We start from the raw sequence: 15182 nt of genomic DNA, 5'->3' as shown, positions 1-15182 counted from the left end.
TAAACATTGATAAGACAGAAATACTACTGATCAGTCCAAAAACCATGCAGCAACCCAGAAACTCTCACAATTCAACTCCCATTTAGAGGGATGTACTGTTACTAGTAGCTCGACAGTGAAAGACCTTGGTGTTATATTAGACAGCAACTTGTCTTTTGAAAATCCTTATCACCCATATTACAAAAACAGCCTTTTTCCACCTTAAAAATATTGGCAAGCTGAGAAACATCCAATCTGTATCTGATGCTGAGAAGCTAGTTCATGCATTCATGACCTCTAGACTGGACTACTGTAATGCATTACTAGGTGGTTGTCCTGCATCTTTAATAAATAGGCTACAGTTAGTCAAAAATGCAGCTGCTAGGACAAGAAAGTATGACCATATAACCCCAATTTCATCATCTCTACACCGGCTACCTGTTAAGTTTAGAATTGATTACAAACTGCTGCTACTTACGTACAAGGCTCTTAATGGTTTAGCTCTCATGTATCTAACTAGTCTTCTAACATGTTACAATCCTTCAACTCTCTGAGATAAAAAATTCAGGACTCCTGGTATTTCCCGGAATATCTAAGTCTACTAAAGGTGGTAGAGCATTTTTTTATTTATCTCCCAAACTTTGGAATAGTCTTCCTGATAGTGTTCGGGGCTCAGACACACTTTCCCAGTTTAAATGTAGATTAAAAACTTATCTCTTTAGTCAGGCATACACACAATACATCCCATAATATTGTGCACTATTACATCAGACTTGCAAATATTATGAACAGCAGATATGTTAATCCCTCTCCAAAGCTTCTCTCTTTCTACCCATCCCGAGGCATCCAGAAATTGTACCAGCTCCGATCATCTTCCGTGCAATGAATTTTTTGGACGTCCACTGAGATGAGGCCGACTCTGAGATCCCGAGGCATCTAGAGATCTACCAGCTCCAGTTAGTTTCTGCGATACTAAAGAGGAGATGGGATCTTTTGCATCAATACAACATTTGTCAGACTGTATATTTATAACCACACCCTCCAGTGTCACCCATATGAGGATGAGGTTCCCCTTTGAGTCTGGTTCCGCTCAAGGTTTCTTCCTTCACCATCTAAATAAGTTGTGCATCACCTCAGACTTGCTCATTGAGTATAAACACATACACATTTAAATATATCTAATATTGATCTTGAATTTTGTATTCTATTAATCTTTATATTATTCTTTATATTAACCTTTTGTTCTATGTTTATGTTCTGTAAAGCTGCTTTGAGACAATGGCAATTGTAAAAAGCTCTATACAAATAAAATTAAACTGAATACAAATTCAATTGAATTGAATTTTTAGACTGGAAGAGTTGATAGTACAGCGAAAAGGAATTGTACATTTAATACTAATTTAGGTCTGCGAGTGTAGCAGCTCACAATATGTATCTTTACTTACCACATGAATCCAAATATATTTCCCTCCAAATGGCCACACGGGGGCGCACGTGATCCATTTTAAGGTTATGTGATGGCGCAGTTTAATTGACATTTAAATCAGAGGGCAAAATAGAATTTGTGCCTGTTGTGCCTATGTTCAGCCTTGGGTTTCTCTGTCATGTTACACTCTATAATGTTGCTTAATGGAAATGAGATATTTAGTGCTTTTTAAGTGCTTATAGGTCTTTATCTGGCTAACCAGGGGAAGTATATTCATATTTTTTTTCGTTTGTTTAAACCTTTAAAGTAATTCATGTTATTAAACCTATTACTGTGCTTATTCATAAACTTCATAAACTTAAACATAAAATTTCACGGTGATATCTACAATCTCTAAAATTCTGTGAAAGGTTCCAAAAGAGGCAAAAATGTCTCACATTGAAAGCCAACATTGTCCTGACATTTTATATCAGACTTATAAATAATATTTTTTTTATTTATACTGATTAAAAATGTCTGACAAGTCAGTGGAATAGAATGCAAGTGCACAGATAAAATGGTCAATAACAACACACACACACACACACACACACACACACACACACACACACACACACACACACACACACACACACACACACACACACACACACACACACATATATATCAACTTCAAGACAAATCTCACTGTACAAATTAAGTCAAAATCAATCTATTTCAACTCGCACGTTTTCATTTTTTATTCCAACAAATTCCATTAAGCGTAAAGACTGCATGTCATTCAATTGCATTTAAATACATTCTGAGCTATAAAACTTTGTTTCATTAACAAGTTCACAACTGAAATTGGTTAGATGTTACTTTTATTTTTTTTAAGGACTTGTACCTAAAATTCCCTGATATCATATATTCTTCATGTCTAGTTAGGCTACATTTTTCGCCGACCTGCCATTTCCTTCCACATCATGAAACATACTTAAAAGTAGGATGGTGCATTAGCTGTCTGAGAGAAATGCACAATAGTGGAACATGTGAGCTGTTTGAATAAGAGGCAAAAGTATTTTATGCTGTTGTTTGCACCCTGTTGAGCAGACATTCTCTTAGATAATTAGAGTGATTTGTCACGAGTGCAATAACAGCTTCCACCTAACACTGCACTGAATGAGTTAAATCCAGGGACGTACACTTCCTAAATCATAAGCCTACAGAGCTGACATCATGACTTGTTTTGCAAAATTCAAGTACTTACATTTTGCGTACTTGAGTACATCATTTTCATTCATTTTTCCTTACACAAAGCTATTCAGTCCACATTTTATAAAAACAAAAAACAGTCACATTCCACAAACCAACATATCACACCATCCAAAAACACGCATCCCATCAACCCCCTTCCCAACTGCGCTCAAGTCCACATATGAAAAGAAGGCACCACAGCTTATTAAATGAAATGGTAACATAAAAAGACGAATAAAACGGCAACGACTTCAGACCACTTAACCTCCATGTTCTCAAAGAATCAAGTAGCAAAGAATTAGAATTATGTCCAGAGATTGTATCTGGCCTTAGCATCAGTGTGCATGACCACATCCAAAGTCCACTTCAGTTTCATCGACAGCTGTGTTGTGGATGAAGGGCTTTAGGGAATGGAGCTGTGTCCTTCCTGTCTAGACCTTCGTCAGCTTCATTATAGAGTGCCCTTTGGTGTCACAATCCTGAGCACTGATGCAAGAGTCAATGAAAAACAGACCAAACAAAACTTACTGATACCGTCCTCCAGAGTCAGATCTGTTAAACCTAATAATAATACTAATAAAACAGTGCATGTAATGCAGCCCTGTTTCAATTGTAAAACATCGGACATGTCCTTCAAATGGAGAAGTAAATAAATAGAATAAATAAAGGGTGTTAAAGAGAGAAAGAGAGAAAATGTGGTTGTGGTGATGAAAATACGTAAAATAGCATAGCGCATATTTTTCCCACTCTCCAGTGCGCAACATGCCTGCGTCCTTAATGCCGGTCTGCTCATGCTCTCCGTTTCCTGCTCCATCTTCAACATAAAAAGTCCACCAGCATCATGGCTCCTGCAGCCAAACACTGGCCCCATGCAGCGATTAGGCACTCCAGTCTGCCTGTTGGTGTGTGTGTGTGTGTCCATGCCTGTATGTGTATGTGTGTGTGTGTGTGTGTGTGTGTGTGTGTGTGTGTGTAAAGGGCCACCCAGGCTGTGCCTGTATTAGTTGACCTTATCCTGGAAGATATAAAGGTTGTTAGTGGCGGCTACAGCGATGATGTTCTCAGAGGGGTGCCAGGTGGTATGAAGGATTTTCTTGCTGAAATCCAGGCTGTCGACGCTGATCTCATCTTTGCGTCGCTTCCCACCCACACACACTTTGCGTGGCTTCAGGACGGCCCGCGGCTTGCTGTTCTCTCGTGATGCCTCGAGGGTCACATCCCGTTTCGTATTGCGGTCAAACATTCGGAAGAAGTTGTTGTAGGAGCCGGTCATGATCATGCTGAACATCATGAAAAACAAACAAACACAGGTTGTAAAATACTGTACAATGTGTACTAAAGTGTCAAATTAAGTATCATCATATAAAGACAACACTTTAGATTTTCATCTGTTTTTCTCATTCACCCTAGTATTTTTTTCATCAAAGTTTGTCTTTTTGTTTAGAGAACATATGTAGTTCTCTGTAAGTTCACACTAATGATGTTTGTTATTCTTTAGGTTACACAGATGAGTGTTTGCTATGGAGCTCATTATGTTTTAATAAATCTTGTTCCCAGATCAGCCGCCTAATTTATCCAATCACAAATCACAAAAATTTATGAATTCATTTATTTATTCATTTATTTTTAAGATATGAAACTGTAATATTAAATGTCTGGGTGTTTTTGGTCAAAATTTTTCATCATTTAAATTTTGTTCAAAATACTCTGTGAACTCAAAGTAAAGTAAGACCTCTGAAGTAAATTGTGCTATAAATATCCATGAATACCATGAATCACATCATGACCAAACTATCTTTACAACACAGAATTTATCCGTTATCTGAAATACTGAGTCTTTTGGGCATTAGTTATATGGGGGTCGCATTGTTCCACTTTATCCCATTATGGAGTTAAAGAAGATAAAATAAAAAAATTGGCTTGTTTGTGCACAGAAAACTGGAGGTGAATACAATAGAACTCTTTGCCACAGATCGCATGCCCTCGACTGTCTTCATTTACACTGGTAGCCGCTGCATCAAGCAAGTCGCTCTATATTTGCCTTCAACTAGTTGCTCATTTTGGCAAAAGTTTCCAGCCCTCATTGAAAATTAATGATCTCTGGTCACTATGTTGCTGCAAGTCGCTGTATGTGCAACTGTAGCATTAGGCAGACTGACTTTTTTTAAAGCACTATGTTTGTTAAATTAGCTCCTTACACAACATTTATAGCAAGACAGTAAAAGTAATGGTAGAACGTAAGATAAAACAATTCTCCCTCATACTGTTGTTTAATATATTTAGGTTTCATTCTTTTAAAGAGTGAATTATGCTAATGGCCAATAAAAAAGGTCTCTTTCCAAATTCCCATGTTTAGATCTGGCTGTTTGTCAGCTTTCCCAGACGGCCTCAATTAAAATAAGTGCATAAATAAAATAAACACAATCACTCGAGCAAGGGAAACCTGTTGAAAGCCATTAAACAGAAATGTGCCTAAATATGGCATAATAGATATAAAAATATAAACAATGAGGTGCATTCACACAATTACATTTACTCTAATAACCTGTGCATTAAAGTGCTATTTATATTCACACAACAGTCCAGAACAGGGATATCAGTGGAGTAGCAGGAATACATTTTTAAGGAGGAGGTATGAGGATATAAAATAAAGTGTTATACACTCATGCATTATAGGTGAAGTAAAAACAAATTTATAGTTTGATTATTTAAGGTCTGATCTACTGTGAACCAATCCTCCAGAATGGGATTAAACTAAATAAGGGACACCTTCATTTGATGTCAGATTCAGTTAACAATGTAATTGCGATGGTGACTCACCATTGACCTTTTAAAGACATCATCGCAGCACAATTATTGTGTAAAACTTATTTTTTGACATAAAATATTTTTTTGTCCTATGTGGATGTTAATAAAATGATATATAATGATGCACTGCTTGTGTGTCATCTGTCAGGATTGGGAAGTGGAATATTTCAATGTGAGTTCATACTTAAAGTCGACCCCAAAGCTACAGCATATGATGGATGGATGGATGGATGGATGGATGGATGGATGGATGGATGGATGGATAGATAGATAGATAGATAGATAGATAGATAGATAGATAGATAGATAGATAGATAGATAGATAGATAGATAGATAGATAGATAGATAGATAGATACTGAGGAAATTCAAGAGTTTATGTAACATATCAAATAATGAAAAAGTTCTGGTCTGCACTTCAAGCTGTCCAGTAACAGGAATTACCTGCGTGTCTAACATGTAAGACTATCGATTAACTAAACCCTGAAAAAAATTACCATTAACATAGCAGGTAAGATATTAAAGTAGAAAAAACACTGGCTTCATTTGTTAACATGTTAGTTCACTTATAGTAATTACTGCTGGGGAATAAATGTGTAGTGGGAATAAGAGGCATAATGTTTATATCAGTGTTAATAATCGTGAACAGTTCTTACCTGTCTGATCCGTTCCAGACACACTCGAACTTGTCAAAGATGCAGTCGTTCTCATACAGGGAACAGAGTTTACTCCTCAGGTAGTCATGCACCTACAGGAGCACACACGAACAAAAACAGAGTGCATTTCATCAGAAAAACTACTCTCTCGCTCACAGTATTTTGGGAATCCTGTATTTTTAACATAACTGCTGAATTGGTTAATCAGAATTGTCACTTTTGTTAGAAGAACACAAAAGTTTTGCTTTTCCATTATATCCTTGTATGCATCATGTCATTAACTGTAATAATGATGTGTTTTATTTGCTTACATGTATGGACATGAGACAGCTGAACCAATATTATTAGGATGTGCAAATCCCTTAAAATCAAAACACACAAAGCAACAAACCTATTTTAAATATGAAGCATGTCTTATTTTACTATTACTATTTCTACTATTTACTATTTTACTCTTCAAGTTTTTAAGGAGGAGAAATGCAAAAGGCAAGCTTCACCTGATAGGTCTCCAGGGGTTTGCTTTCCATGTTCAGGTCCCACACCTTAACCGTCAGATAATCCCGGGTCATTAGGTAGCGTCCGCTGTGGCTGAACTTGACGTCGGAGATGGATGAGATGATTTCAGAAAAGAAGGACCGGTTACTTGGGTCCTCGGGCTCTTCAAAGACTGTGTGAGAAAGTAGAGAAAGAGGAGAAAATTGTTGATTCTCAACTCTAAGAGTTGAACAATAAGTTTCCATCCCACCACAAACCAAATTTGTCACCAGTTCAACAAGATAAACGTTCAAGTGTCATTTACACCCGCCATGCTTTATGTATTTGCTTATGCTGTCTCAGCAGCATATCTAACTGACACATAAAAGCCATGAGCAGAGGGAGTGAGGGAGTGAGGCAGCTCTGTGTAGTTACACAAAGCACTGGCCACTTGGGCTTGTCTGGATTGAGTGTGTGGGTGTGTGTGTGTCCCAGACAGACATCATGTCACCTGTCATTCCACAAATCCATCGATGTGCAAGTTAAGCTGCATATCGTTCACTAGAGCGTAATGAGATCTCCGGGGAACTCTGCTGCACGTGGAAAAAAGCTGCAGGGGGTCTCTGTGGCACAGCACACATTGATTTTTCAGAATATTCCTTAGGACAGGGCTAAGATTTATTAGTGTAGGAGGAACGCAGGAGGAGGAGGAGGAGGAGGAGGAAGGAATAATACACACACAATACATATGCACACAGAGTTGCACAAACCCTGAAATTGACTCTCACAAAAAATACACAATATGCTTCCAGTAGATTTCAGTCATGTCCAGTTTCCCCAGACATGTCTGCACAATGCAGGTGAAAACAACAGCTGTTTGTATGATGCATGTCCACCTCCTCAGATGCTAGAGGAGCTTTCAGAAACAGTTCTTACAGCCTCCCATTAAGACCACTCCTTCCCCAGGTTACACAACACAAACAGTGTATTCAACAGGGTGTCTGTGTGTATGGAGCACCTACCATAACCATAAAGCTCAGCAAATTACTGGATTTTTTACCCTCTGAGATATCTAGACACGCAGCGGACCGCCTTGGTGCATTGATTTATTTTTTTCAAACCGCCGCTTAAATGCCAATGTATTCAATCTGGTTTGAAAATGCACACCCCTGCCCATAATCTCGCAGCAGACTCTGAGGAGATCCAAAACCCAGAGGAGATCTAACAGAAATTTATCTGGGTCCAGTTATCAAGTCAGTCACATAAATAAAATTTTCAGCATCCATCAAATCATTTCAAAATGAAATTAAGGAGGTAAAGCCTTAACAAACATAATTATATTAAATATTAGCATAAGCTTCACCTTCTTTGTCCCCTGGTGAAGGTGGGAGGTGGGATAATCCCTGTCACGGCTGACGTGCTGTTTGGTCTCTTGGGGAAAGGACAGAGTGGAAGGAGCTCCCTTGCTCTATGCATTTGTAATGTCTGATTCAATGGCGAATCCATGGATAGAGCCTGCATGTTGTAAAGGGTCTATTCAAACAAATTTAGTACACCTTACCCTGAACATTAACCGGTACTTCATTGTATTCTGACCTAAATTAAACAGGTATAAAACGTGTCTGGATATCTGACTTCCTATTTAATTGTATAAGAATTTCACAAGAATCCCCCTTTTTTTTTTTTTTTTTTTTGGGCTTGCTCCTATGATATTCTTATTGCTATGTTTGAGTTTTTCCCAAAAATGGGAGGTTTGACCTCCAGGACTGTGGGTTTGATTCCTGCTTCTGTCCTCTGTGTGTGAGGTTCACATGGTTTGTGAGTTTCCTCCAGTTTTCCTCCCTACAGTCTAAAGACACATGCTATAGGCTGATTAGAATCATTACCTTTTTTTGTAGTGTGTGTGTATGAGTGTGTGTGAGACTGTGTCCTGTAATGACTTGGCACCCTGTCCAGAATGTCCCCTGCATTGTGCACCATCCTCCATGGATAGACTCCAGGTTTTCTAAATAATATATCCATATAATATATGCAGTACATGAAGTGGACAGATAGATAGACTGTATTTACTGTACAACTACTTCATTTTACTTCAGTTTCAAGATCGCAGTGCTATATATCCCATGACCATTTGTAATGCTTGAGTATTACTTGTGCAGATCCTCAGGAGCAGACAAAAAAAACAACCCCAAAAATGGAAGAGGTCTGAAAAGATGCTAAAGAGCTTGACTGCTTGTATTGAAAGGTCAAATACAGTATGCATCCAAAATCTTTACTCTTTTATCTGTTTTATCTGTCATCTATCCATCATTTTACTGTTTCATCCAGAGACTACAAGGTGAATGATACAACAGTCCAGCAGAGGGAAATTTCACTAGTCACCAGCTCTCCTTACAATGTTTTCGAGAGGTGGGAGGAAAGCCTACAGAGACGCAAGGAGAATGTGAGAAACTTCACAGAGACAATAATCTGAATTTAGAATAACTGGAAAAAAAATTTCTCTTTAAGACTCAGAGAGATGGCAGGAGGAAAGCAGATTTTCATAGTCATAAATAAATATGAAAGATGACAGAGGATTCTAGCATGAGAGTTGGCTCTACATTGTAGCTTGCTGCATCTTCATTTAACGGAATAGAAATGTTCAGCTATGTCATTAAGCCACAATTCATTCATCTTCAGTATCTATTTTATCCTGGTCAGGGTCCTGGTGTATCTGGAGACTATGAGAGAGGCAACTCCACTGCCACCACCGAGGCACATAACTAGATTTCTAACTGGAACTGAGGTGAACTTATTCATTTCTCATTTTTTATTAAATCATAAAGGAATTGCATGAGTACTCACACTTGGAGTGGTTATCACAGAGTGCAGCAGCCCTCATGTCGCACAGACGGATGGAGCCTTTACTGCTGCTGTAGACAAAAGTGTTGCAGTGGTGTGGGTGAAACTCTGCCGCTGTAATCACCTCAGTCAGCTCCTCCATATTAGCTGGCTTAATGTCCACAATGTCTAAAAACACTGCTTAGGAAATGCTTTAGAATAAACATGGCAAAAAAGAATACAAATATTTTCAGAAAAACAGAAAAGTTACTATTTCTATTGTTTTTATAATGTTAGCATGGATAGCTTAGCTGTGACTAATATAGAAATCCCCTGTAGTATTTTATTAAGGTCTAAAACTTGTGCAGGTTCCAGACAGACTGTATCATGACACAACCATCCAGGCTGAGTACCTTTTATCAATCAATAGACACTCTGACTCATTGTGTTGATTCTAGAAGAGCTTATACTGTACATAGTCCTGCTATTTTTACACTCCCAAAGAATGATGTCATCTATCTCTATTGTGACCAATCAGAGCCAAAGCACTGAAACATATTTCTGAATCATCAACAACTACAACATCAGCAACAAAAATAGTAGATGAAAATGGAACTATATACAACTGATAAAATGAGATTTCTCTAATGAGATGAGAAATGTTTTTCATTTACAGTTGTATAGTCCAGTGGTTAGATTTGTCTACTTTCACAGGAGACAAGCTGCATCTCTCTCACACAAAGAACTGTAAAGCAGCGAAGTAATAAAGGATACTGAAACTTCTGTTGGTGATTTCCAGGTGCCACAGGTTGATCCTAAGGTCATCCGTGGACATGTATGTCTCATAGTCACTGTTAACCGAGATGGAGTTGATGTGGTACGTATGGCCATTGGAGAAAACCCTTCTGGGCGTCGCCTCCACCATGAGGTCCATTGGCCTCAACACGGGTACCTGCAATAACAAGGAGAGAATCAGAATAAGAACACATCCACACTGTTAAAGGACAAAACCAACCCTGAATGGTTTAAAATAACACTATTTATGATCAATGTATGATCTCCATATTTTCTTTCATCGGAAATTTTGTCTATTTTGGTTAACAGATTTCTTATTACTCATGGTACTGTCTAACTGAGAGTTAATACTGGTGCCAGTGGGAATTCATCTCTAACTAAAGTGACTGGTCTCTAGTCCTCATTTGTATACTCCATACAAGCATCAACTAAAAATTAGTACTTCAATATATGCCGATATTACAGAAAAGAGTTTTCTTTTAACATTTTCTCATTGATTTTAACCTCATCACAAGCCTGAAAAGAGGGATGTGGAATTATTGAGAAACACAATGACTGTGTAAACAAGCCATTTTTTTTTATCCTTCACAGATTCATATTTCATATTAGACATTCAGGTTAAACATAAAAATCATTTGTTGTTTTCTTGGCAGCTCTTCGCCACTGATCGGTGCTAAAGACAACTGTAATGGCTATTCTGGATGTGTGCCATTGTATTTCACATCCCACTGTGCTGTGTCTATTCTGTGCTGCACTAAAACCTCTCCTGCAGGTCCTAATTGCACCATGCAGATGTGGTGCACGCCTTGGTCCAAAATGGCACGTTTTGTAGCAGCAGGAAGCCTCTCCTTGTGTGATTTCCTTCTTCTACAGCACATAGCAATAAAGCTTCTCCACGCAGCATGAGAGGTGTTTAAAATCAGGCCCTAGAGCAACCTCAGCTATACTAATCATTATCTTCAGGCTCTTAAACTGTCTGAGTGAGTTTTTAGATATGAATATGAATTAGGCTGTTTTACTTTAAGATGCCACTTAACGACATTTTATTCACATCTAACATGAATAACGACCTTCGTTCTCATAACGATAGTAAGATAAAAGAGCCTGGTTGTTGTCATGTGTGTTGATGAACGTGTTTTTTATTTCCTGTTTAAAAGAACGCTCATAGCTCTGCTCTAGTGAGTATTTAATGAACGATAACACAAGACAAATTTACCATTCTACTATTAGTTTCCAATCAAAGGTCAATGAACAGAATATAAGGCAGCTTTTTACAGACATAGTTCCAGATCAGAGATCCGTGATCAATGTCCATTAGTTTTTAATCAGTAAAATATTTAGTATAAAACATTTGCTTATTTTGTTTACTAACACATGTCTTAGCCAAAATAGTAGTTGGTAAATGGTTGGTTACATAATTGTTTCAAGCAGCATTTCTTTGTGTCTTCTGATTTATTTTCACACCCTTAGGACTGAATAAAGAAGAAATTAGATTTGGTATGTTAGTTTTCACAGCTATTCTTGATTATTATGCTTGTCTATTACTGTATGCTTGTCTACAATGATTTGGAGTAGAGATTTAACTAAATATAAATATATTTTTCAGAGTGAAATCTTTTCAACAAATACAAATACACAATTAGAATGAGAAATGCAGTATTTGTTCAATCATTCATTCATTCAATCGTTTTTTGTTTTCTTTTGTTTTTTAACAAAGCGTGCCAGAAAGGATCTCAGGGCATCTCACAGAGACTAAAGGTGTCTACAGACACTGGGATCCTGCAGGATGCTAAAAAACAGCAAGAGCTGTTTACAGTGGGAGCACAGAAATGAAGCTCACACGACAAACAAAGATCCTGATCATTAATTTTAAAACGTGGCAGTCCTGAGTAGCTGCCTGGTCAAGATTGAGTTGGTTTAAATTATGCTACTTTTGATTTAAACTATGCTATTTTGTGGAAATGGTACCTACACTAAAATTTAAACTTTAGTAACTTTTGGTTAGAAGCAAAAAAAAAAATTAAATAACTGGATGAGTTGAGATTTGAAAAGCCTCAAGCTCTAGACTTGAACTTGAATGATGGTGCACTGACCAGATACAAATACACTAACATGGAGATAATTTTTATTGTTGATTTTACCTTATCTGTTGGATTAATGTTATTTAATGTTTTAATTCATCACTCTTGGTATCTACCATCAAGTCTGTTCACTTGAGGAGAAAAACCACAAACATGAAGGAGTGCAGGAATATGGTGTTGGCAACAAGGGCTGAAAAAAAAAATTACAACCTGCCTCATAGACTACACTAGCGATCTTCAGTCCTCTGCTTGTGTGTGATGATAAATCCCTCTCTCCACCTTTATCGCACATACATTTTACGCTTCAAATCGGATTGCCACCCTTTCCGTGCCATCGGCCGCGTGTCAGGCTAATCTTGCAGACAATGGCGCAGGAGCAGTGTGCTTTAATCCATTAGGCCATGGAGCCACAAACAGAGACACTGCAGTAAACATTAATGGACATTCTGAGTCATGCCCTCCTTTGTAACTGAATTCAATTTGGAAGGATGGGTAAAAGTGCACAATGGTGAGCGAGAGAGAGAGAGTGAGAGAGAGAGAGAGAGAGAGAGAGATGATCATGTCTCCTTCATTGCACACAATCATCACTCTCACCAGCTGGCTTTGATTAGGAGAAAGACAGTGTCTATTGATGATAGCAGATCATTTATCAGTGCTGGCTTTGAGCACAGAAAATGTGATTTACACATGGGAATTAAAATGAGTGACTGCTACACGTAACAACAGAATGCACCATAAAGCTTCTGGTGAACTGCTATGACCTGCCGTAACGTCCGTTTCGTGCAGAAAAGGTTTTCACAAAGCATTCTGTCAAGCTCAAGCCACAGTCATCCATACTGTGAATAAGATAAAAAAGAGTTTTGCCAGCTATTCAGTTTCTGACAAAGGAAGACATAGTCACCGAATTAGACAAAGCACTGATGCTGCTGTATATTTTTTTTGCAGTGCTGCAGCTAGACTCTGTACAGTGAAAGAGCTAGAAATTTTTTTCCTGTTATGTGAGAATTTAAAAATCTCACATTTCACATTTCTTAGCTGAGATGCCCAGAAAACAAGTCATCAGTGAATACTTTCAGAATATAAAGTAGATTTACCATCTCTACATACATCTGCCTCAGTGTCTGTTGCATAATTAATGCTAAACACTGTATTAATTGTGTAGCGTAGTAAGTGTATTAGCTGTATAACATTACAGAGATGCATCATGCTGACCCGTAGTGATGTTATGGTGGAAGGGTCTCGGATCCTCCCATCCTCATCCTTCAGGTTGTAGCCCTCTGGTCTTTTATCTCTTTCACTGATTTTCCACAGCTTCACAGTTTTATCTGGCAGAGAGAGACAGAAAGAGGAGAATAAGCAACAAGAGACTGCTCACAATCTGGCACAATAGTGGCAGCTCTCCAGCTCATGCGGCATGTAAGTTATATCGTCTGAAATAATTTAAACAAACCCTTCACTTCTTCAGTAGGACAGAAAGGAAGACTGAACCTACCTTAATTTTATAATGAATGACAAAGTAATTTAATATGTATCTGTATATTCTGCTTATACACCTTCTTCTTCATTTTCAAAGTCAACATAGTGTAAATATACACTGCATTAGTTATGGTTAATATGTGCACCTAACACTTTTATGTCCTCTCCTAACAACTAGTAACTGCTGTTAGTAATAGGTACAATCCTCTTTCGGTTATTCACTATACATATAGCCAAAGGTATGTGGACACCTGACCAACACTACCATATGTGCTTGCTGAACACCCCATTCCTGATGGCTGTGGGGATTTTCCTATTCATTCACAATTCAGCATTTGTGAGATCGATGTTGGGTGAGAAGGCCTGGGGTGCAGCCTACGTTCCAGATCATCCTGAATGTGTTCAGAGGAGTTGAGGTCAAGGCTCTGTGCAGGCCACTCAAGTTCTTTCACTTGACAAACCATGTCTTCATAGACTTCACTGTGTGAGCCTATTAGTTCCAGTGAAATTGAAAAGCTACATCATACAAACACCTTTTGTATTTAGTGAAAACACTATTCAGTGTGTAACTAAGTACTAAGTAGTGGACATAGGTGGATATAAATGGCATGATGAACAACAAAACAGTGCACTATCCAGCTTTCCAGGGAATATAATATGTCCACTGGGAATTCGACCAACACTACAAAATGGCTGCACCCCAAATAGTGCACTATACAACGAACAGAGAACAGATTCAACATGGTGATACTGTGACGTTAACCACTGTTAAGCAGCTAGAGATACACAGGATTCAAATACATTTTTAAATGCACTTCTCTGTTACAGTTTTTAAAAAAAAGAGATGATGTAAAATTGCTTATGCAGAGAAAAGACACAAATTTAGAATTTTCAGTAAGAGACCTCCTTCTAAACGGTACAGTCTTTTTTCATGCTCCCTAAAAATGTAGCCTCACTTTCCACATTGCAAATGCATATGATAATTTATGGTAAAGGTTCATTTATACTGTGAATATGTTTTGTCTACATTTCACCATTGCCAAAACTGTATTAGTATTTGTCATATTGAGCATCACAGCAGTGAAAAACCAGTGTTTTTGCAGTCAATCCTCAGTGATGCCTGCTCACTCAACTCACCGTTGGTGGAGAGAAGGAAGTACGCTGCATTCTGTTGGGGCAGCCATCTTATTTTGTTGATCTTCTCCTCGATCTCAAGACTCTTTAAGTAGTCAAATTCGGGCTCGTGGCTCTGAAAGGTGCTGTAAACGTTGTACTCTCCTCTCCTTTGAGGTTGGTTCTTACTCTAGATGTCAGAGAAAGTGAAAACAAACATCTCAGACTGGTTTTGAAGCTGATATTATCACTAAATTGTACTCAGTAAACATGATTGACTGGATGTGGGATGTCTAATTGAGTAGCTACAAACTGAATT

The 15182-nt window shown here is 38.0% G+C and overlaps 1 protein-coding gene across 3 annotated transcripts in view; it reads right to left on the bottom strand.

Moving 5' to 3' along the window:
* Positions 1–2106: 2106 nt before the first annotated feature.
* The window catches only part of LOC113636021 (serine/threonine-protein phosphatase 2A 55 kDa regulatory subunit B beta isoform), a 48820-nt gene continuing 35744 nt past the window's right edge, over positions 2107–15182 (bottom strand). For all 3 annotated transcript variants that reach the window (XM_027135882.2, XM_027135883.2, XM_027135884.2), the window contains 7 exons: positions 14888–15053; positions 13487–13599; positions 10173–10350; positions 9423–9587; positions 6602–6771; positions 6105–6196; positions 2107–3921 (listed from right to left, as the gene is read on the bottom strand). In XM_027135882.2, coding sequence (XP_026991683.1) covers positions 3642–3921; positions 6105–6196; positions 6602–6771; positions 9423–9587; positions 10173–10350; positions 13487–13599; positions 14888–15053 — 1164 coding nt within the window. In that variant the 3' untranslated portion in view covers positions 2107–3641. The remainder of the gene's footprint in view (positions 3922–6104; positions 6197–6601; positions 6772–9422; positions 9588–10172; positions 10351–13486; positions 13600–14887; positions 15054–15182) is intronic.

This window comes from Tachysurus fulvidraco, chromosome 17 (assembly GCF_022655615.1).
Source record: "Tachysurus fulvidraco isolate hzauxx_2018 chromosome 17, HZAU_PFXX_2.0, whole genome shotgun sequence".
Lineage (NCBI taxonomy): Eukaryota > Metazoa > Chordata > Actinopteri > Siluriformes > Bagridae > Tachysurus > Tachysurus fulvidraco.
Note: the sequence above shows the minus strand (reverse complement) of the source record. Positions and strands in the feature narration are given on the sequence as shown.